The sequence below is a fragment of the Rhinoderma darwinii genome, chromosome 12, assembly GCF_050947455.1.
Source record: "Rhinoderma darwinii isolate aRhiDar2 chromosome 12, aRhiDar2.hap1, whole genome shotgun sequence".
NCBI lineage: Eukaryota > Metazoa > Chordata > Amphibia > Anura > Rhinodermatidae > Rhinoderma > Rhinoderma darwinii.
Genome location: NC_134698.1, coordinates 15,426,450 through 15,451,031, shown reverse-complemented (window position 1 = coordinate 15,451,031; position 24,582 = coordinate 15,426,450). Strand labels below are relative to the sequence as shown.

Below are 24,582 nucleotides of genomic sequence, written 5' to 3'. Positions count from 1 at the left end.
AGATCTTTAGTACGACCCAATCTAGACAATGTTTGTCTAGGGAGATTACATGGCTGTGTGCTTGATTTTATGCCCCTGGAATTTTATTTGGTTTGCAATGGGTGTGGTTAAACTCAAGTATTAGGAGGGGTGTTCATATACTTTTTGCCATGTAGCGTATGTTTGGAAATATAACAAAAAAAATAATCCAGATCTATGCTGTAGAGTACACGTGGGCTTCTATGGGGTACAAATATACCAAAAACGTATATTTTTGGAAACCACAAAAACGTATACATCAAAAAATAATAAAAAAATTATAACAGAAATCAAGAAATCAGCGGCAGACGAATCTAAATGGACAGCTATACATTTGTCCAATATATGTTAAGTTCCATTTGTTTAAAAAAAAAAAAAAAAAAAAAAACACCAGATGCCAACTATAAACTTTTTTTTTTTTTTTTTTAACTATCCATCAAAATCAGCATTCAGTTGTGTCTTTTTTTGCAGTATACTATTTATTTCTTAATTACTATATTTTTTTTTTTATAGGACAGAAATAAGGTATGAAAGTGGCGCCTTAACCTGGTAGGTGCACTTGTAAGATTCACATCAACAATTTGTATGGATGTGACTTCCACCGCCATGAGAAACCACGATAAATTCACTGCTCATACAGTACTTACCTGGAAGTGACGAAAAAAAAAAATAAAAAATGTCATCATTGCCGCCTGGTTTTGGACCAGCAGCGCTGTACATTTTCTGCATTGCTTCTTTTTTCTTTTTCACGCTGAAAGTTTTTAAAATTCCCATATTTTTTTTTTTAATTCACGAAACATAAGACAAAAGAAGAACAGATTTTATTAGTTTTTTTTTTTAAATAATGGTCAAGGATTTAATTCATCTTGTTTCAATATCATTACAGAAAATGTTATGGTACAGAGTTCTTCAATATTTTCTTTGCTTCTTTTTTTCCACATGAATGCTGGTACACTGTAATCTGTACAAGATCAGTTTTTGATTTTTTTTCTGTACATTTTTTTTAAATGTATTGGTTTAAAAAGGCTGTCAGCACTTAAGGAAGCAAATTTTTTTTTTTTGTCTTTTTTTTGTTTTTGTTTTTTTTTTTTGTTTTTTGTTTTTGTTCAAAGAAAAGGTATTCGGTAACTGCCCAATCGTACTGAGCGGAGTGATTGCCGGGACGTACGTCTCTCCTCCTTGTTAAGAAGATGGGAGTCTTGATCCAGACGCAACCACTTGGCTTTTGGCACTGTGCACATCAACACGTTATACAAGATAAAGAACAAGCAGCGCTCTCTTGTGAAGCGGTTATGAAGCATACTGATAAGGGAAACAGCGGTGTCATCTAAGCTAGTATAAAGTAAGCAGACAGCCTCGAGTAAGAGCTTAAGTATTTGTACTTTAAGGATGAGAGAAACACAACTTTTGCAGGCATCTACTGCTGTCTACTAAAAGCTACTGCTATTAGACCTAGCATTTTAACACACAAAGCAATTGCAATGAAGGAAAAGTTGCCTTGATATAATCAGAATAAGGTTTTATAAGAGGTTTTGTTTTTTTTTTATAATTTTTTTTTGTTGGAAAAAAGATATCTTTTTTTTTCAGTTTTTTCTCCTCCAAGTCAGTTTTTTGAAATTTTAGTTCAAGATGTTGACTAGACTGATCAACTTTATCCAAATCATAAAAACTAGCTGTGCCGTTGCATATTACAGGATACAGTCAATGATATGTGGACATGCATCAATGCTTCTCTCTTGCGTTTGTCATCATAGCCTTCCAATGACCATGACGTCCACCACCTCTCCCTTGTGAAGTTCCACATACTGTTCTGTCTTTGGAGGTAGCATCAACAGTCCATTGGCACTGCGCATACTCATCAGGCGACTGCTCATCTGATTACCTGTACGCGGAAGGCATTGACATGAGCACAATGATCACGAGACAAGATGACAATGGGCACCTGAAATCTGGGAGTTCACTTTGTTATAGACCATGGTGTCTGAATCAGCACTAAGCAGCTGAAGGTCCTTTTACACGGGCCAATGATCGGGGAAAACGAGCGTTCATATGAACGATCGCTCCCGATCATTGCATCGATCAGCAGATGATCGAGCAAACGCTCATTGATCGGCTGATCGTATCGTTTATGCAGCAATAAATATCATCGTTATCAGCAGCACATCTCCCGGTGTAAACAGGCAGACGTGATAGAAATGTAGTAATCGCTCCTCCCCATACATAGCCAATTATAGCTCCTTGCGAAAGGAGAACACGAGCGTCGATCAACGAGCTGATTCGTTGATCGGCGCTCCTTTTCACGGCTCATATTGGCCGGTGTAAAAGGATCTTTACTCTACGTAATGTTCTATTTATGACCCTAGCATGATGGGTTAATGGACTTCCAGGTCTGGAGGAAGTCAGTTTAGGGAACTGAGAAAGTTGTAAAAATTTTTTTACCATGCGGCAGATGCAATATATCACATTAGAAAGTGACTCTATCTTACTTAGTCATAATGTAAAAATAAATAAAAATACAAGGTATACAGTGTACAGAACGAGGTGGCTCCTCCTACTATCAACAGATATAGGTGGTAGCACCCCTAGTGGTCGTCTATATGGCTTGAGTAATGTCCATCTAGACAACATACATGTTTCTGGTAATAAAGACCGGGTTTATATGCACCGAATTTTTGGTGTTCTAGTCAAATATCGGTTTTTCAAATATCCTATTGACACATTGTAGAATACCGCCACCAGATTTCTATTTTATGCCATTTTTTGTTTAAAAGCTTATCATGCCCTACGCGGGGTCCTGCCCCATTGACTTCAATGACAGTTAGTGGTTTCACATAGCAGTAGTGAGGCTCTGTTCATAATGGCGCCAGTCTTCGGTTTTTTACAGGATCAATGATGGATATGATGGATCCATTTTGCAACGTATCTTAACTGATCCCAACTGGCTTATAATTGGTCCACCAGGTTTTCATTCTATTTCCATTCTGTCCATCAGGAGCAACAGAACCATGACACCAGTATGAAAAGAAAACCAAAATGGGGCCTACATTTGTTTTGGTTGCCGGGTTTGGTATTGAGATGTGGTAGTTGTGTGGCTTCCTGAATTGGTGAACCTCTTCTAACATGTCAGCAGGTGACATCTTCTACGTCTAGAAGGAAGCAGCCACACACTGAACCCATTATCAGGTTGATGATAATTTTATTTAAAAAAAATCAACCTCAACCGGACTCATGGAGGTGTCCAATAATATGTGATCGGCACTCACCTGTACTTTGTGCCCAAGGCAGTGGCTCTTGGTGATGCCATGTAAGTATGCAGCGATGGTACTCTGGGCGAGGATCCAACTTTACATCACAAGATAACTGCAATATAGAGAAGAGAGTGTTACACATGAATAATCTCTCACGTTCTACACCTATTTTGTGGTTCTGTGGTTTTAAAGAGTGTGTATGTGTGTATATATATATATATATATAACCTTTTCAAAATGTGAAGATGTCTGATTTCGAATACCCATTTTCAAATACTGTTTACTGTTTAAATGACTTCTGTTTTATTTTAGCTAGGTCACATATAAAATGTAAATTTGTCTGATCCTGGGTGGAGTTTAGCGGTCACATGACTATACATCTGAAACCTATGTAAAATTAATAAAATATCTGACACTCTTCGTAGAGTGCCGAAAAATGTGCCGTAAAGATCCGAGCCTCCGCTTGCTACTATGTAGAAACCATATTGTAACAGTGGAAGCAGAAAACATAAACCTGTACAGTGTAGAGTTTAAAAAAACACACCATTTTTTTTAACGTTGATTTGTGAAGCAATTAAAACACAAAATTTGAAACATTGGCGGAGCGTTGTCATAGTTACAAAGTGAGCCACCATTATTTGGGTTGACATACTGAGACGTCCATGTTGATTTTACGTCATACAGCCGCTTTGTAGGGTAAATTCTCACAATATAAGCCCTTTGTATGTGTGTTACTCTGCTTCATAGGATTCCAATATGTGGAAAGCATGTGTCATGTTGTGGGGCGGTAGGACGTTTTCGTCTTAAAAAGGACGAAACGGCGGATAAAATGTCTGCTCCCTATTCAGTGTAAATACCCTGGCTTTGATGATTGTAGGTCTTGGATCCAGGATTCCCTGCATCTTTCTTAGTGCTGGTACAACAAAAAGATTACAGGTAACGACTGCTGACACAGGGTTGCCTAGAATGAATGGAAAGTAAATACCGTTAATCAGGACTTGGCAGGTAGTAAAAAGGATAAATCACGTGTAACGCTTTCTGGCATTTAATCTATAATCCATCTTTTGATTTTGCAAGACGTATAAATCGATTTTTCCCATAACCCTTTAAATGCATTGCATGTTCTTATCCACGAGGCCTTTCTCAAGCCGACACCGTCAAGACCAAAGCGAGACGAGCAAAACCAATGTCTTCCCTTGCAGAGATGAAATGCCAAAAACATTTATTACAACCATACATATTGGATTCATACAAATGACAAAGAACGGACTCGGCTTGAAGGCTCTTTTATGCTTTCATCCACTAGTAGACCTACAAACCACTCCATGATCTGCTACATTCTTAAAGGGCCTGTCCACATTCAGCAAATTAATGTCATTTTTTTTGTATAATTAATAGTTCTACAATTTTCCAATGTACTTTATGTATTAATTTTTCACAGTTTTCAAAATCTCTGTTTGCGGTCATACAATAGGATAGGCGATTAGGACCTAAATCAAAACCACCATTAATTGAACATGTAACCTCGATTACAATGAATTAATGATTATTTAGACCACACCCTTTTTGAATGCCACACCCCCTATTTGCATGCTACACCATTGAATTAATATTTATGCCCTGAGCCTGCTGTATACTACTGATATACCCCGACACTGCCCCTCACACAGTATATTGCTACCATAGTGCTCCCCACACAGTATAATGCCCCCATCGCTGCCCCCACACAGTATAATCTCCCATAGCTGCCCACATGCTGTATAATGCCCCACAAAGTATAATGCCCCCATAGCTGCCCCCACACAGTATAATCTCCCATATCTGCCCGCATAGCTGCCCCCACACAGTACAATCCCCCATAGCTGCCCACATGCTGTATAATGCCCCACAGCTGCTCCGCAAAGTATATTGCCCCCATAGCTGCCCCCACACAACCCCAATAGTGGCTAATAAAAATAATAAAATACATACTCACCTAACCCTGTTCCAACGACGAGTGGAGGAGATCCCCCTGCTCCTCCGGTCTCTGTTGCTCTTTCCGCTGAGCCGTAAGCGTCCGGTGATACATAGTGAATGGTAGAGCTGGGACCTTATGGCTCCCTGCTCTTCCATTGGATTCAACTGTATCTGTTTCCTGAGAACACAGATACAGTTGAAACCGGAAAAAAAAAAGTGGAAAAAAACGTGAAAAAAACAAAATGTGCAAGATGACGTCTGTTAACTGAGCTGAACTTCGGTTTCGTTTTTTTTCAATTAATTGCCCAGCCCTACAATAGGAACCTCTATTGTTTACTTCCTGTGGATAAAATTCTGTCCCTGGTCATGTTTTGGACACACAGGTGCACGGCTCGTTACAGTATGTGTATCAGAGCTGTGTCTTACGATCTCAGCACCTGTGTGTCCATCACATGTCCATGTAACGAGCTATGCACCTGTGTGTCCATCACATGTCCATGTAACGAGCTATGCACCTGTGTGTCCATGTAACGAGCTATGCACCTGCGTGTCCATGTAACGAGCTATGCACCTGCGTGTCCATGTAACGAGGTATGCACCTGCGTGTCCATGTAACGAGGTATGCACCTGTGTGTCCATCACATGACCATGTAACGAGCTATGCACCTGTGTGTCCATCACATGACCATGTAACGAGCTATGCACCTGTGTGTCCATCACATGACCATGTAAAGAGCCAAACTTTAGCCACTGGAAGTAAACAATGAATGTTCTTACTGAATAATTGCAAGCAGAGATCTTGAAAACTGAGAGAAATTTTTGCAGTAAGAATTTTGGAAAGTTGTATAACTTTTAAATATACAAAAAGCAACATTCATTTTGTCAAAATTGGAAAACCCCAATGACCCCAATCACTATGAGCAGTCAGTCAGGCTAGTCTCGTAAGTATCCCAACCCACCAGAGAGTTACTACAGGTTGCAGTGGTCCTTGGGAACATTTGCTTCTACTGAACTACTAAGGGCATGTTCACATGGAACGGAATTGCTAAAGGCAAATTCACATTTATTTTTTAGAACATCGGGCAGCTAAAACCCGGATTTCTGCTGACGATAGGTCCCGTTGTAATTCAATGGCGCTAATAAGCAGATTTTCAGCACGGAAACCGCGGCAATCAAGATCATGCTGTGGATTTTAAATTGCATTACTCTACACAGATATTTTGCTGAGCATGTGACTGGTGTATAAAATATGTGAACGGATTCTGTCAGGATAAATCGTCACAGAATACTGAACGTGTGAACATGGCTTAAAGGGACAGTAACTATTGTCCTCTAATCACAGAAAATTACTTGTTTATCAGTAAAGCTGGTGATGACAGGACAATAGGTACATTAACATGGGTTGGGTGGCCTCATGGTTATTTGCCCGCATTGGCCAACGACCCTGTTAAAAGAAGGGCCAGGAAATCTATCATGGCAAATCATCCTGAATAGTTTCCCAATGTGCCTATCATAGATACCACTGGAGACTGTGCCAGAGAGGCCATTGTGAGCACAATGGAAGAATGGAATCACAACCGATTATGTTGGTAGCTGCCAGGTAACACATATTTTTGTAGGTAGTCTGGGCATCATCATCTGGTCTAAGTACAAGTCTTGCATAGCAATGGGGGATATTTGAGTCATCGTATACCCTTGAACATTGTGTCAACATCTGAGACAAGGATCGTCAACTGTATTCACTTTTTACTCTAGCGGACGCTCTCCAACAAATACATTAAGTGCCAAATGTTGAATATATAGCCTGTTCCAGCGCCAACAAAAACCTCAAAGTACCCATTCCAGTGGGCATGTGAGCACCAACATCCCACGAAAAAGTTGACTTTGTCTTTCTACATTATGGTAATACACCAGTTATGCCAACTATTGATGGCAGGGCATTGGCATGGAGAATGTTCTTCTGCATTTGCTAGGCATGTTAGCACCAATACATATTGTTACGCCACCGAACATCAGACGTTTCCTATACACTATCTAGAATAATAGTTATCCCTTTATGTAACCGAGCGCATATGGAGACTATTAGTCAAACAATACACTGGGTCAGACGGGTCAATCTGTCATGCAATGTTTCCAGGAACCATGAAAATTTCGTAGCCTTCACATAACTCAGATCTCCCCCCATCAAGGGTGTGGGGACTCAACTACCATGAAAGACTTTGATTTTAAAGTTATCTCTAAACTTCACTAATTTGGCTTCGTAATATCTGGATATCTCTAAAAAGTAAAAACTTTGTGCGTCCTGAAGTTTAGAATGGATTTCTTGGTCTGGACAGAGGTAAAAAAAAAAAAATATCTCAAATTATAAGCGAGGGATGATTTATCCCCTGGGCACATCAACCATTCAGTCTAGACAGAACACTTCAAACTTTTGTAGCCTAAAAATTGCATATGCAGTATTAAACTTCTCGCTCCTGTCAATGTCATGAATCCGTAATTTAGGCAGAGAAAACAGACGACGGTGGCTGTTATAATATGCTGCCAGGTACTGAGAAATAATTTCTCTCTAAAAAAAAAAAGATCAGACTATGGATGGTCCAAACTGAAGTCCTGCTGCTCTATGGCAGTAAACTCCCATTTACACTGCTTACCTGGGAGTGCAAATATGATTTTTCTAATACCATCAATGTCCAAGGTGGCAAAGGTGGTAGGCAGGCTGTAAGACAAAGCGTGTTTAGTTACTTCTCACCGAAATCACATTCACATGGATAGTTGAAAAGTTTTTTTTTGGGCTGCCACTATTCTAAAAAATGCTGTGAAAGAAAGAACCCACTAAGTGACCGGGTGACCAATAAAGCAGCCTAGCAAGAGCCAATATGGCTGACAATGGTAACTGTCAGCAACTTTCTCTCTGGAGCACATATGGCTGAGCTTAGAAGATTTGTAGTATTAGATCATTCACTTCAACAGAATTATTAGAATGGAATGAAAACTTGATATCAGCTCCAACAGTATTACCATTAAACTATAGATAATGTACAAAACATGAATAACGTTCCTAATAGCCTTACCCTGGCTTCATAAATACTCGACCAAAGTGGATTTGTGCATGGAGATCAATATCCAGCACCTGCTTAAGGTAATCCTGTTGGACAAACGGGAAAAGTCACAAACCATATTTCACCCTTTAGTACCTCCTTCTGTAAACTAAGTACAAAGTACAGGACTGGAAATAAAGTATAAGGCAGTTTTACATAAAATAATCTTCCCACTTGTTGAATAAATGACTCCCTTAACACCGAAGGACGGATATATCCGTCCTCAGCAGCTGCTAGTTCACGCAGGACAACGGATATATCCGTCCTGTGATAGCGCGGGTACTGACAGTGTACCCACGCGATCAGCGGCAGGAGCACGGCTGTTATACACAGCCTGGCTCCTGCTGCAACTGCCGGAATGGAGGCGCGCTCCGATTCCGGCAGTTTAACCCATTAAATGTCGCTGTCAATAGTGACATCTAATGTGTTTGACAGAGGGAGGGAGCTCCCTCTGTCACCCCCGCAAAGAAATCGCAGGTCGCCGTCGGGTTTCCATGGCAGCCGGGGGCCTAACAAAGACCCCCAGGTCTGCCTTCAGCAAATGCCTATTAGGCCGGAGGCATGGCCTAATAGATTGCCTGTCAGATTTACACTGACAGGCAATAATGCTTTGATATACTAAGTATACCAAAGCATTATATATGCGATCAGCCGATCGCATAGTAAAGTCCCCCGGTGGGACAAAAAAAAAAAAAATGTAAATCAGTTAAATAAAGTTTGTGAAAAAAAAAAAAACAATAATTACAGTGAAAATCAAATAAAACTACTTTTTTTTGCCCAAAAAGTGGTTTTATTTAGTAAAAGTGTCAAAACAAATAACACATACACATATATGGTATCCCCGCGATCGTAACTTGACCAATAAAATGAACACATTAATTAAACCGCCGGATGAACGGCGTCCAAAAAAACCGCAAAAAAGAACGGCAAAATTCTCTCTTTTCTCCCATTCCACCATAAAAAAATTAAATAAAAGTTAATCTATAAGTCCTATGTACCCCAAAATAGTACTAATGAAAACGACACATTGGCCCAAAAAAATCAAGCCCACATACGGCCACATCGACGGAAAAATAAAAAAATGACGGCTCTTGGAATGCGGCGATGCAAAAACAAGGAATTTTTTTCTAAAAGGCTTTTTATTGTGCAAACGTAGAAAAACATATAAAACCTTTACACATTTGGTATCCTCGTAATCGTGCCGACCCGTAGAATAAAGGTAACATGTTATTTACGCTGCATAGTAAACGGCGTAAATTTATAACGTGAAAATCAATGCTGGAATAGCTGCTTATTTTCAATTCTCTCCTAAAATAAAGTTAATAAAAGTTTATATATTGTAAGCATCTAAAAATGGTACAATTACAAAATACAACTCGTCCCGCAAGAAACAAGCCCTTATACGGCTATGTCGACGGAATAAAAAAAAAGTTACGACTCTTGGAACGCGACCGTGAAAAAACAAAAAATAATCCATGGTCATTAACGTGCAAAATGGCCCGGTCATTAAGGGGTTAAAGGCTATGTACACCTTTGAAGGCTTTTTTTTTTTTTTTTTTTTTAACTAAAACAGTGTATGTTAGCGTTTAGTGCAACTTTGTAATTTGTTTTTGTTAAAAAAAATGTTTACTTTTTGAGATACAGCTTCTATGTATCCTGGATACATAGGAGCTGTATCGTGCATAGAAACCTGAATCCGTCAGGTCAGCGGACTAACGGCTTCGGTGACAACAGTGCTGCGTATCTCACACAGTATCCAGCTGTTATCGATCACATCCAGAAGCAGGGCTTAATAGGAGTCAACAAAAAAAAAAGCACAAAATACTGCAATACATAAGTATCATGTATATTATGTATATATACTGCAATAATCAGGTACGGTTTTTGGTCACCTTGTCTCCACAAAAAATGTAATATAAAGTGATTAAAAAGTTGTATGTACCCCAAAAATAAGCCCTCACACTAATCAACCAACAGAAAAATAAAAAGTTCAGGGTCTCAAAATATGGTGACATGAAAAAATTTTGGGGAACAAAATGTTTTTATTTCATAAAAGTAGTAAAACATAAAAATAACTATATAAATTTGGTATCGCCGTAATCTTATTGACCTGCAGAATAAAGCTAACGTGTCATTTTTACCACAGGGCCCTCACACGGCCATGTCAATGGAAAAATAAAAAAAGTTATGGCTATTGGAAGGCAAAAAAGAAAAACGGAAATGAAAACCCCAAAAAATGGTCTAGTCATTAAAGTGTTAAATCATATAGTATCGATTTGTCTAAGTGGCAATGGGGGGTGGGAATGTCTGTACGCCAGTATTATGGCTTTAAAAAGTGGCAAATTATAGGTGAGTGGGGCTTAGAATAAGGGGGCAGGGCCCGACTCGGCCTGACAAATTTACTATAATTTACACCAGAAACTGACGGAAATTAAAGCGGCAATGACTCTACAAAATCTGAAGATGTCGATTCTGGATGCTACTTCTTATAAGACATGATACACACGTTTTCCAACCAAAGACACATTCTTACCTTCTCTCCCATGGATACTCCTCCTGAAGTAATTATAACATCAGCACGGCTGATACCTTCATTTAAGGCATTTAATAAGTCGTCAGGGCTGTAGGTAAGAAAACCATGAAATGTCAAAAAATTTTCCCTATTCTAGACGACTAATAAAAACATAATGTCAAACTAAATTCTATGGAAAGTTAAAGTATTATTACCATCACTAGAAATTTGACCGTGGGCCTATGGTTTATAAGCAAAAATTTTGGAAGGATGAAGATGAGGGCTTTGAGAGCACACGGCAGAAATTGGCCTGCTGGAGAAATTTTCCCGTTTTATATGGGAGTCAGCATGGTGATCAGATGATCGCCGCGAGTCTGGCTCCCATACCCCTGGCAATCAGCAGATTTTGCCTGGGAAAGCCTCGACAATTATTATTACATGGCAGCCATTCAGATGAATGATCGACCATGTAATACATGGGGTGGCTTATGTCGGCCAGAGAAGGAGCCGCTCTAACAAAGCGGCTTTCTGTTCTGGCTCACAGAAGGAGCCCCTGAGTGGAGGACACCCATCTCCATGACATCCATACGCCCTAATAGTGCATATAGACAGGGGTCATCATCATGAGACAACCCCTTTAACAGTTAAAGGAACAGTGTCATCACAAATTATTTTTTAATATGTTAAAGATGTTAGTGCTTTATTAAAAACGTTTATATTCATTTGTGTGTTTGTGTTTTACTTTTTCTTATTTTTACACTTTTTCTTCCCTATGGGGGCTGCCATTTTTTGTTCCATTTCTGTGTGTGTCGATTAACGACACATACAGACATGGAATACGGCAGCCACAGTCCCATAGGGACTGCGAACGGCTCCCGTCCCATTGACTGCAGTGTACGGCGTCTGTGTGGGAACTGCGCATGCGCCGCTCCCACACAGTCCTATTCGAAATTGGCGCCGTCCGGCGCCATTTTCCTGTGGACCGGAAGTCGCGGCCGGACAGTAATATTACTACTTCCGGTCGCGGCTTCCGGATTTATGCACTTGCACCAGCGACAGCAAACGGAGCGGACGGGCCGGAGGGAGCCGCGGCGGCAGGAGCAGGTAAGCGATTTCAATGTATGTTCGTGTTTTTGTGTGTTTACTACTGTATGTAAACCTACTACACTGTGGGTTAGCTCAAAAAATGGCGACACACAGTGTAGGAGGTTCAAACCCCTCGTTTATCCCGGCACTAGCCAGGATAAAGGAGGGGGGGATGCCGAGAGCTCACTAGAGCGAGGGCTTTTAACCCAATGTTGCAATGCTGCAATTTTGGGAACAGCTCCATCTAGTGACCAAAAATGGGTAGTATTATAAATTAGAAATAATTTATAATATTTCCTGGCTCGTGAAAAAAAAAAAAAAAAATTTGAATAATGTTTAATCACCCACACACTAAATGTTTAATTTTTAAAAAAAAAACATGTTTTTCTGGCAACACATTCCCTTTAAGTATCATCACATAGAGGTGGAATTGAAAATTAAGCCTTCTGATAGTGTTCCCAACTGGGACTTTGTAAAGCACAGGATGGTGCCTCGTACTGAACCTTGAGGAATAATAAAGGAAAGGTGCAGCCGATACATATAGAAAGAGAGTACTGTCCCTCGCTGGCATTACATAGTGATTCTAGTTACATAGGTTGAAAAAAAGACACCGGTCCATCAAGTCCAACATTTCTCAATCCATTACACGTCCTTCATTGCTACATTAGTTATAACCCTCAATGCCATTTGTCAGTAAATAATCATCTAGCCCTTTTTTTAAATGCTGACATAGTATCTGCCATTACAACCTCTTGGTGTAGGGCATTCCTTAGTTTGACTACTCTAACTGTAAAGAACCCCTTCCTATATTGATGTCTGAAATGTCTTTCTTCCACACGCAATGAATGTCCCCTGGTCATTTGTAAAGTCCTTGGAAAGAACAGATTATGTGCTAGTTCTCTGTATTGACCACACATATACATATTAATAAGATCACCTCTAAGACAACTTTTTTCCAAGCTGAAAAAGCCCAATTTTTCTAGTCTTTCATTGTAAGGGACACCTCCAATCCGATTTAATAATCTAGTCATTCGCCTTTGAACCCTCTCCAGTTCTCCTATATCCTTTTTACAATTTAGAGGCCAAAACTGAATTCCATATTCAAGATGTGGCCTTACAAGGGATTTATAGAGGGGTAATATTACATTTGAATCATTGGTTTTTATCTCTCTTTTTATATACTCTAAAATCCTATTTGCTTTTGCAGCTGCTGCTTGACATTGAGTGTTGCTGCTTCGCTTATTTGTAACCAGAATACCCAGGTCTTTCTCTTGTTCCATTATCCCCAGTTTCATTCTATTTAACCTATATTAATTAATACTATTATTATTATTGAGGCCTAGGTGCTATCCTTTACATCACTAGTCATCTGAAATGATTGATTTTGATTATCTACGGTCATCGCCCCCTTTTTTGTGACAGAAAAGACCATTTCAGATGTCGAAGACAGATATCTGTCAAAAACTTGATCCACATAATCCCAGACCAACATGAGATATGTTTGCACTACGGAATGATATTGGCGTCTAGAATGTCAATATTACCAAACCACCTATGAATAACAAGGCTGTTCATTGGTCCGCCCTCCAAAACCGCTATGTACTGTATGTATCGCCAGCTTTATAATTTGCAGTCAAATTCGAGTACAAGTTAAATGGAAACTACAATTATCAGATTAATATGGGTACGTGAGGGAATTATCCGAACGTCGATAAGACAAAAGTACAACAAGTTGCCATTGATGTCAATAATAGTAGAAGGGAAAATCATGAATACTTAATATGGGACCAAAAATATGTAGAAGTGTGAAGGAGATTATGGTTTTCTATGGTTAGTGGCTATTGCCTTTAGCTTGAATGGATTGGTATTGAATGAGGGGAGAGAGACTTTCTCCATTAATGAGTCGGAGACTAGAAATACTTTAGTAGTCGGCAGCATTCAGTCGGCTAGACTTTTTCTAACTCAAAGTCCGTCAAATGCAAAATCTGTAACAGGGTCCCCCAGCTACCATGTGGCAGCCATAATACTGGTGTCTTCTTATCTGGCAAAGGGGCCTATGTGCCCACCAAGACCCACTTGTGAATGACACCTCTGCCCCCCTAGAACTTCACCACTGGTCACGCACCACAATATTTGGTTTGAATTTGGTGACTGGTTATCTATTATTTAATGCACTTACTTGTCTCCCACAATACCCAAGTTGATGGTAGGATAGCCGTGTTCCTGAATTGTTGCTAGAAGGGTAGAGCGATTGCTGTCACGAATTTTCCCTGGCATAAGATCGTCTTCAGGATTTAAGAGCTGCAGCAGAAACAAGAACTCTCGGGGGTTATGCCAACATAAGGGTAGGGGGGTAACTTGGTTAGAAAAATTAACTCAATTACAATGCAGATAAAAATAAATTCAGTCTTTATGAGCTATCGAAGCTTGAAGATATGGCCCAAAACTTGCAGCTCATGTACTCCCATGTCTACATGATAACCCTCTCCGTGCTCTAGCGTTATTCAGATTGGTCATAGGGGCATTGTGTGGATTCTAATCAACATTTAGATCAATGTGCACTGCAACTATTCAAGCGAACATTGATGTGGATGGTGATTTTAATTATATAGGTTGAAAAAAATACACCGGTCCATCAAGTCCAACCTTTCTCAATCCATTACACGTCTTTCATTGCTAAAGTATTTATAACCCTTAATGCCATTTGTCAGTAAATAATCATCTGGCTTTTTATAAATGCTGACGTAGTATCTGCCATTACTACCTCTTGTGGTAGGACATTCCATAGTTTGACTACTCTAACTGTAAAGAACCCTTTCCTATATTGATGTTTAAAACGTCTTTCTTCCAAACGCAATGTATGTCCCCTGGTCCTTTGTAGAGTCCTTGGAAAGAACAGATTATGTGCTAGTTCTCTGTATGACCACTGATATACTTATACATGTTAATAAAATCACCACTAAGACGTCTTTTTTTTCCGAGCTGAACAAGCCCAATTTCTCCAGTCATTCATTGTAAGTCACCTCCCATCCCATTTAATAATCCAGTCGTCCACCTTTGAACCCTCTCCAGTTCTCCTATAGCCCATAACTGAATTCCATATTAAAGATGTGGCCTTACAAGGCGTGTATAAAGGGATAATATTACATTTGAATCAATCTCTTATTTTATACACCCTAAAATACTATTTGCTTTTGCAGCTGCTGCTTGACATTGAGTGCTGCTGCTTATCTTATTTGTAACCATGACACTGTAATATGATCACAAAGGAGTAATGCAACTGCAGGCTGTGTGATTGATAACTCAAGTAGTAAACTGTGGAAAGCTTTGACGTACACTATAAGGTCTTTCACATTTGTCTTCTGGTATTTCTCACCATTATTGTGGGGCAATGAGAGCTTATGTGTATGGACATTGGATAGATAGATATGGATAGATAGATAGATAGATAGATAGATAGATAGATAGATAGATAGATAGATTTGTGTTTGTATATACAAACCTCATTTCCTGTTGACATAACTGCAACTACTGGGAACTTGTGGACTTCAACTTCTGTGACTCCAACCGTTGCCAGCAGGCCAATTTCTGAGGGTCCCATGTGTGTCCCCTTGGCTAGTACACACTCCCCTCTTTTGATGTCATGGCCAATAGGTCTAGTAAAAAAGAAGTTTGCAAATTTTATATACAAAAAAGGAACGGTACATTTCCAGGAGGAATAACAGATGAACATCACAACAAAGACTTATAAAGAAAGTTATGCTCCAGAATTGTAATTTCATGAGAAATGCAAGTATTTACTACAAAAACAAATGTCAGGAGAGCCAACAGGTCCTCTTCAACATGTGCAGAAATAAGAACTAAATGGCAAATGATCTCACCGGATATCTTGCCCTGGGCGGGCTTGCACTAATATACGGACTTCCAGTTCTTCTGTTCCCTGTAAAAACTAAAAATAATTACTAGAAGGCACGTAAGAAACCACAAGGTTCGGCTTTGATACAATTTCTGAATAACAATTAGAATGTTCCCAGTTGCTCCTTAGCGATTGACTACAAACGGTCTCCAACCACTGTTACCAGCAAAATGTCAGATTGGAGTCAATTGCTGAATAGAAACGGACAGATTTTGTAACGATATGATATAGTTCAATGAAAGTGAACCGTTTATTAAAGGGTTCCCAAGACAAAAAGCTTCTGGGATCCCTACGATCAACTGATCGCTGGAGGAAGCGATCGGCAAGACCTAATCTTTCCTGCAGCATGTGCTGTCCATTTATTGTACAAATGTTCTGGATCCTGCAGAAAATGAGATGCTCTTTGTGGCTGCTCCCTACTTCGACGAGGGCTTCAATAAGGGATGCTGAGGGGTTGTAGTCGCACCCGGGCCCTTGTGCATCAAAGGGGCCAAATGAGATGACAAAAACAAGTCCATTTCTGAGTTGATAACAAGCACAATGATGGAAGATGTTCGGGCATTGCTGTCAACCAACCAGACAGCGGTATACTGGGCATCATGGAGGGAGAAGTTCAGAAATTGATGACGGTGCCTATGACAGAATCTGGGAAAGGAGCGTATAATAGGGGTGCTAGTAGTGTGGTTACTTACATCATCCGATTCTCTAATCAGCTCCGTGTCTTCTACTTGTACCACTGCATCCGCACCACAAGGAATCGGAGCTCCTGTTGTTACCCTCATCACTTGCCCTGGCATCACCGTTTGAGTTGGCTGAATGTGTACGAAAATGAAAAAAACAAAAAACAACACAACCGGATTTATTATTGTGTTGAACATCACAACGTTTTTCACCAATCGTAAATCTATAGCAAAATAACTGTTCCTGAACCGACTCTAGACCTTAAAGGGCTCCCCTAATTCACAGGTAAAAATACGTCTTATAATAATTTTTCATTGCAACGTTTATTGTATAACGTGTGTTTTGTAATTTTTTGGAGAATTTCATTTGACAAATGTGCCCCTTTATATTACAAATCTTCTCCATTTTCAGGTTCTCTGCTTGCTGTTAGTGAATAGGAACGTTCCTGTTGTCATCCAGAGCCCAAACACACGTTCAATCTGAATGCTTCTCATGGGTTAGGCCTCATTCCCACGACAGGGTTTCCCGGCCGGGTGCCGGCCGTTCATAAATCGGCCGGCACCTGGCTGCATTAGGAATAATAGACCCCTAATGGGGCTATTCACACGACCGATTTTTTGACGGTCTGGAAAACCGGCCGTCAAAAAATAGGACATGCTCTATCTTCGGCCATCACCGGGATGTGTCCCGAGAGATGGCCGGGTTTTCCGGCGCTTGCGCTCTATCTCCTCCTCCTCACAGCGCAGAGTGCATGTGAGGAGGAGGAGTTGATGCCATTCTGACGAATGGCTGTACGCTACACTGTGTGGCAGGGCCGGGGTGTACAGCAGGTGGAAGGGAGCGCTGCGCTGGCTCCCTTCCCCTGCTTGTTTTAAAAGCGCCCTGACCCGGCGACACCTTCGATGGCGCCGCTAGCAGCTGCTTCTGCTGCGGCTGCTACTACTGTAGCGACGCCACTATAGCAGAGCAGGGAGGTATCTCCCTGCTCTGCTATGTGCTAGCCGCACTTTAGCTCCTTGAAGGAGCGGAATCCCAGTGTTTTCGGGGATTCCGCTCCTGGACAGAGCGCTTGATGTCTCTGTCCATATCTGGGCAGTGACATCAGGGGAAACTCCTGAAGCGGAATCCCCGAACACATGGGGATTCCCCTTCAGGAGTTGCCGCTGATGTCACTGTCCAGATCTGCCCGGCCCGGCACGGATGCAAAACTTTATGCAAACCGGCCGGGCAAAATGGCCGATTTTACCGGCCGGCACTCGGGCTCGGGCGGGACCCGGTCGTGTGAATCCCGCCCTAGGGTTTGCTCCAATTGGATCCAGTCTACACTATCCTCTTGTGCTGCTGTGGATTCCACATTTTATCTACAGTACACTTATACATTGAAGCAAACTATCGGGACAGGAGAGAGATTGAAAGCTAAATACATCAGCAGCATAAGAGAATTTTCTAGACTAGATACAATTGGAGAAAACCCATACAAGGCCCGGTTCATATCTGCGTTGGAGGCTCCGTTAGGGACCACTGTCAAAGATCCTGGCGAAAATATCGGAAACAATAGCACAGAATGTGCCATTGTTTCAGTTAAGATCGCGGACTCCCTGGTGGAAACCCGACAGAACCCATTAAAGTCAATGGGTCCCGTCCTGTACCAATGGTTTCCATCGTACAACGGAAGCGGCACTGCCGGTATTTTCGTTATTCTGCTCCTCTGACTGAGCAGAACAAACATAATACTGATGCAGATTTTCCTTACGGTTTTCAAAAACTGCTTGCTGGTTATTCAATGGGAACCATTTAAGAGGTTCTCCCATAATCAATAATTATCACCTATCCACATGATAGGTGATAAATATCTGATCGGTGGGGGTTCGACCGCTGGGATCCCCACTGATCACAAGAACACGGCCCGATTTAACAGCTCGTTGATCTTTCACAAGGAGCAATGATCGGCTATGCAAGGGGACGAGCGATCGTTACTACGATCATTCATCCCCATACTTTTACATCATGTTGGCAGCACATCTCCCTGTTTACACCGGGAGAGGTGTTGCCAACTAGCGACCATTTTATTGGCCACATAAACGGGTAGATCAGATGATGAATGAGCGTTTACTCGTTCATCGGCCGATCGTTGCCTGAGCAATGATCGGGAATGGGAATCCATATGAGCGCTCGTTTGCCTGATCTTTGGCCCGTGCAAAAGGCCTGTAGACTCATGAACAAGCGTCAACTCCTGCTGAAACTTACAATCAATGGCGGGAGATGTAGCGTTGGCAACCGGACCTGACGCAATGTGTTTCATTGTGTATAACCTTAAAGCCTCATATATCCTTATCTTACCCTGCTCTCATTATTTTACAGGCCAGCTTATGACAAAGGAAACAGATACATGAATATGCATAGAGAAATCTCACCTGTTCACCAGCTTGAGACTCGCCAATGATGAATCGATCACCAGGGCCATCCGCAGCTGTAAAAATGTTCAGATAAATAAAAGACGGCGGAAAAGAAAGGACTAGACACGAAAGATCAAAAAGACGGCAGGAAGGTGTTTGATGTTCTGTCTTATATAACTCTTCATTAATATGTAATAAGATTCATAGCTCAAAATGACAATGTAGACTTTGCTAACGGGAGCTCTACCTCTTACTGCGTATCCATCCTTCACTGATGCAGGGAATGGCGGTAAATTGTCTTTTGCGTATACCTCTTGGGCAAGAACGCGGCCCATTCCATCTAAGAGGAAGAACACAAGTAATAATAGACATATTTTAGAATATATAGGTCTGGTAAAATTGTTTGGATTAAAGGGACACTCCAGGCAAAACTGATACACGGAGTTGTGCTTCGTACAGGGCCTGAGGGGCGGAGCATGACACAAGAATTCTCTCTCTGATGTTTTCTGCACTGTCGCATAACACCTGTGCAGATGTTGAAATACAAAGGGTGATATCTGCGGCAAAAATCTGGCGCATATATACGCCACATATAGGGAATGCTGCATATTTTAAAGTGCGCACTGGTTTATTTTTTTTGTAGAGTGTGTGTATAGGTTATTCGAAAAACCCATTCACTTGCGGCCTAAATGTAAATGTTCAAACTGGACATCCCCTTCTCTAAAGCAAACCGCCCCCCATCGATCACTGCGGGTCTGGCTGCTGAAACACTTGTCAAGGGAAGCTGCAGGCAGTTGCGTCTTTATAGATTAACACGGTAACCATTAAATTGAAAGGGTGACCATGTAATACATGTTTGCGCCACATGTGGCAGAGCGGGAGCCCCTCTTGGCAGTGTGTCACTGCTCTGACTAATAGGGGGAAATGTGGGAATACCCTTTAAGATATCGACATGTCCTAATAGAATCTATGGACAGAGCTTGTCCAAATAGGAAAACCCTTTTTAAGGAAATCATTATGTTTTCAAGAGGTGCAAGAACCAAAGGTGGCCACTGTCCTAAAACGGGCAATTCAGATTAAATCAAAGGGTCTGAACATCCAAACAATTATAACAAAACTTAACAAATTCAAGGAACAAGGCAGCCAAGCACCCAAAAATGTGCCCCAGTGACGATTCACATAACATCTATATTTGGAGTCTAAATTTACCAAGCACTCCTATATACCCTATGGTCATTATAACAGGAAGGCTTATAATGCTATAGTAGTTTATGGACTATGTGAGGAACTTGGAGCATATGAAATCCATGCACAGGCGGGAATAGTGAGTAGGTCATAATAATTCCACTGCGTCAAGAAATAGTATAGAGAAACAGACAAGGTACCTCTGTAATTTATTATTTCCGTCCCTAGAACTGGAGTCATCTCCAGGACTGTAATGAAGGCTTTATCCATGGATGTTAGAGGAAACGGAGACATGCGGTGTCTTCTTGCTACCTTAGTGATGTCAACGGCGCTGTGACCTAAAAGCCAAGCACATTAGGAATGACTTTGTACAGCACTTCGTAATAATCATTGTATTGCACATAGAGGAAAATACATATATGTTAAAGGAATGTCTTTTACCGGTCCTGAGTTACAGCTTTTATCATAGTCCAGAGCTGCAAACCCAATTCTGCTGGCTTTAGAACTGAAATCTACCAGTATCCCCTGCTGGTTCAGGGTCTGTACCGTGCTTGCTCTAGTGATTTGAATTCTATACAGTGGCATATGTTACTCATAGGCTTCCAGGTAAAAAAAAATGACAAAATTTGGTTCATATTTTTTTTACTAGATGCCTCTGGATAGAATAACGTCGTCAACTAAACTATTCTATCCAGCAAAAAAATAGTAACCCCGACGTATCTTCCGTCTGGCGGAGGCCAAAAGGACACTCTTTTGGCTTCTGTCAGTATTATAGGTACGCATACATCAAATGTGTAGCTAAAAAGCAGTTGTTTTTTTGGTTACTTCATCCTCTCCCAAAAAAAATTGAATAAAAAGTGATCAAAAATTCTTATGTAGCCCAAAAGGGTATCAATAAAAACTACAGCAATCACACCGCTCAATTGACGGAAAAAGAAAAAAAAAGTTATGGCACAAAACAAATTTTATTTTTAACAATTCGTTTTTTCCTTGTAAAAGCAGTAAACATAAAAAAAAACCCTATATAAATGTGGTATTGCCGTATTAGTATTAATCTTCAGAATAAAGTTTACATGTCGATCTTACCACACGGGGAACCTCATATGGCTATATCGACGGAAAACTAAAAGTTATGACTTTTGGAAGGTTAAGAGGAAAAAGCAAAAATGAAAAACCGAAAAATGGCTGTGGAACGAAGGGGTTAATAATGTTATTGCCGTATCATTAACGCACGGTTCCCGAGAAGAGGAGCGGTAGGCTGGATTTCTATACATCCAACCTGAGACTGTTTTTCTTGGGAGTCGAGAGTTAATGCTACGGGCAATATGCTTACGAAATCAGAGAACCTCTGGGACTTCACTGTTAATTTGCAATTAGGTTACCGAGAATTGACAATTGAGAATTCATGATTGAGAATTAATAACCGAGAGACTTATATCAAATCGTGTGTTTCCTTCATAAGGTTTTTATAGTGTATATGTGCGTTTGGCTTAGAGACCTATATGTATATTTATATAGCCATTATTTCGATTAACGGAAATCGGTTGACCCCGTAGTAGTCATATTTCTCTTGCGGTCTTCTGAAAATTAACCTATATACTTCAGAGTCCTTTTTCAGCTAAGAAACCGCTTATTTGGAAATAATTTTTGTACATATATCCACAAACTTTGTATTGATAAATTACTTACTGGCTCGGAGGATGTTTTCCTTGCTACTGCATCTAGATTGGACCTGTAAAGAGAGCAAAAAGTGCATCAGTAACAAGAGTAAAACAAAAAACACACGTGTATTCGACCTTTAATGCCATAGTGACTTGTAACGCATTGTCCAACAATACGCTCCAACCCTTCTAGCATGGAAGGCAATTCATGGGCGGGCTCCTAGGAAAACATCTCAACATTGATTAGTGGTGCTATAGGCCAAATTTCCTAAAAACGACATTCCCCCAAAAATAAGCAATTATTCTAGGGAAATATAGCATTTTAAGAGGTCTTCAGTATATATATACATATATAGTCAATAGCTATAAGTTGATATAAAAGGGCCATAATGACCTGCCATATTGTCACAAGGTTCATTGACAGCCAATCAGTTGGTCAGCCTTGTTAAAGAGTGTCTACACTCATGCTACATCCAAACAGAAGCCAGCCCATAAACTAAAATTATGTACATCCACACAACAGGTTGAATTCTACCAAGCAACACAGCCTACTTGCTGTAATGGGACGAAATATGACAGAAATGTTGCAGCTAATGGTGGTGTATGACTGCCCTTCCTGGAAAAACAATGTTCGAAAAGCAAAACAGATACAATTCATTTACAGAATGTCTCATGATTTGGTTCGGATTTGTTTTTTAAATTTGAAGTGCCTTGAATTCGGATTTGGTGGAAAGGTCATTTGATAAAAAACTAAAATTTGGATAACTATTTACCAAAATTTCCCATCTTCTAAACTGGCCATAGAGTACTTACTGGCTGCAACATTTAGAGTCCATGCAATAAAAGATATCTAAAATGTCTTATTAAAGTTTACGTTAATACGTTTTGATAGTCTTATGATTGTAATAAAAGTAATTCCTTCAATGCTAGACATAATATAAAAGAACAACCGTGGTCTTGTAGACATTATTTTATGAGTAAGAAGCAAATGGGCATTCCAAAACTTTTAGGAAATATTGGTAGAACACGAAGGTGAAAGCATGACTTTCTTCCCGACATCTTTAAGTACATTGATGGAATTCTTGGCTATAAAACAGTATTGGTTCTTGGGAGGAAATCTACCCAGATATAGGTTTCTACCGTGAACTATGAATAAATTACTTTAAAGGTCAAAAAAAAAGAGAGAACTTTTTGAAAATTTGAATTCAAGAAACAAAGCCTGAACCATAAATCAGGACAGATGAAGGAGATGAAAATGAATAATGGTGGAGCAGAGTCATGAGAAGATTGGACCTACAAAAATAACACCTCCTACAAACTATGGACATTATGGTTGGACAGGTACACATGGAGTACAGAACACGTGAGTAGAAGTGCTTCAAATTAAGAAGTTTAGAGCTGAGAAATGAAACTAGAACAACACAAAAGAGTCCTAAAAATAAACAAGTAGACTAGTAAAGAACTAGCGTGGAAAAAAACATATATCCAAAGGACACAAGAGAAAAGCTAATAAGAGAAAAATGTTAGTGGAAAGACAGCGCTAAGGAAGTAAAATGAAAGTCAGGAATCTTCACGAAATATAATAAGGAGCTCAAACTCATAGCGCAAAGCATCTTTTTTGCGAATGGAAGCAGCTCCTTTGATCAGTAATAGTTACTCTGGTTTCGCAGCCTCTACTCCTCCTGAGTTCATCTTTAAGCCCTTCCAATTTATAGTGGAGCTATTGCATGGACAAAAACAAAAGATTGAAAATGAGCAGAGACACTTGAGATTGTTGAATTAAGTCGCAGACACGTTGGGTCACAGTTTTGTCACAATCCTGTTCAATTATTTTTCTTGATCTCCAAACAAATTTCTGATGGAGTTTGCCGTATTGACATGAGCTGGAATAGAATGAAAATTCTTGACCGGGCGTTTGGTCAACACAATTAATGCTGTTGATGAAGCATGAGGTTTGCCGGTAGTACGGTATAAACAAAAATAAAAATAAAATACAGCTAAAATAAGAATAATGCGGCTGGTCTTAGAATACAGAGTAGGACTTGGCGTAGGACTTGCCTTCGACCTTGGAGTCAGACATTAACACTTTGGACACCATTTGTAATAGTAATCACCCCTTTTTTTGATCATGTCCCTCCCTCTTTCATGCAAATAAGTACCATAAAAAGACAGATCTAAATGGATAGTAAGACAAATGATATTTAAATTAAAAAAAATTCATATTAAAACACAAATCTTAACTAAAAATATACATATGTACAGTTCTCGTCATGGATTTGGGATGAATACGGAGAGGAATGTATTCGTAGCAAGTATTCACATTTTTTTGGGATATTATTAAACACGTCATCATGTAATTATGTCTTCTCATCGATTATTAGAAATCAAGGAACCAAAAGTGGCAAAGCAATTTTTGTTTTTATGGCTGATGTTTTATACATTTGTATACGGATACTGCTATAGTGATACAGCTCTTTAAGCAGGTGTCCAGGATTTAAAAAAAAGGGTCTGCTTTTTTTCCCGTCTGGGTCGTGTCTGGTATTGCAATAGTCAAATGAATGGAGCAGAGCTGCAATACCGGACACAGTCCATGAAGGAAAATGGTGCAGTTTCTGGGTGGGGGGTAACAGACCCTATTTTCTAATTTTGGGCAATCTCTACTACTGATTCTAAACTGAAACAAACCACTTGATCTGACCCTTCAAGCAACACAATTTAATAATCAGATTATCACTATTACTAAAGTAAACAGCTAAATATAAAAAAATATATATTTTTTGGACAAAACCACCAAAAGACTAGTCCTACTAAAGTCCGAATACGTT

The 24,582-nt window shown here is 40.0% G+C and overlaps 1 protein-coding gene across 36 annotated transcripts in view; it reads right to left on the bottom strand.

The window, feature by feature from the left end:
- Nucleotides 1-822: 822 nt before the first annotated feature.
- Nucleotides 823-24,582, bottom strand: part of GPHN (gephyrin) — a 264,147-nt gene continuing 240,387 nt past the window's right edge. For 16 of the 36 annotated variants that reach the window (XM_075843629.1, XM_075843627.1, XM_075843630.1 and 13 more), the window contains 15 exons: nt 23,415-23,477; nt 21,786-21,828; nt 20,297-20,434; nt 19,159-19,251; nt 18,930-18,985; nt 16,527-16,646; nt 15,800-15,867; nt 15,421-15,574; nt 14,098-14,219; nt 10,854-10,941; nt 8,294-8,367; nt 7,874-7,938; nt 4,124-4,227; nt 3,282-3,378; nt 823-1,900 (listed from right to left, as the gene is read on the bottom strand). In XM_075843629.1, the coding sequence (XP_075699744.1) occupies nt 1,767-1,900; nt 3,282-3,378; nt 4,124-4,227; nt 7,874-7,938; nt 8,294-8,367; nt 10,854-10,941; nt 14,098-14,219; nt 15,421-15,574; nt 15,800-15,867; nt 16,527-16,646; nt 18,930-18,985; nt 19,159-19,251; nt 20,297-20,434; nt 21,786-21,828; nt 23,415-23,477 (1,419 nt within the window). In that variant the 3' untranslated portion in view covers nt 823-1,766. The remainder of the gene's footprint in view (nt 1,901-3,281; nt 3,379-4,123; nt 4,228-7,873; nt 7,939-8,293; nt 8,368-10,853; nt 10,942-14,097; nt 14,220-15,420; nt 15,575-15,799; nt 15,868-16,526; nt 16,647-18,929; nt 18,986-19,158; nt 19,252-20,296; nt 20,435-21,785; nt 21,829-23,414; nt 23,478-24,582) is intronic. The other 20 variants (XM_075843624.1, XM_075843632.1, XM_075843637.1 and 17 more) reach the window with 3 other exon arrangements.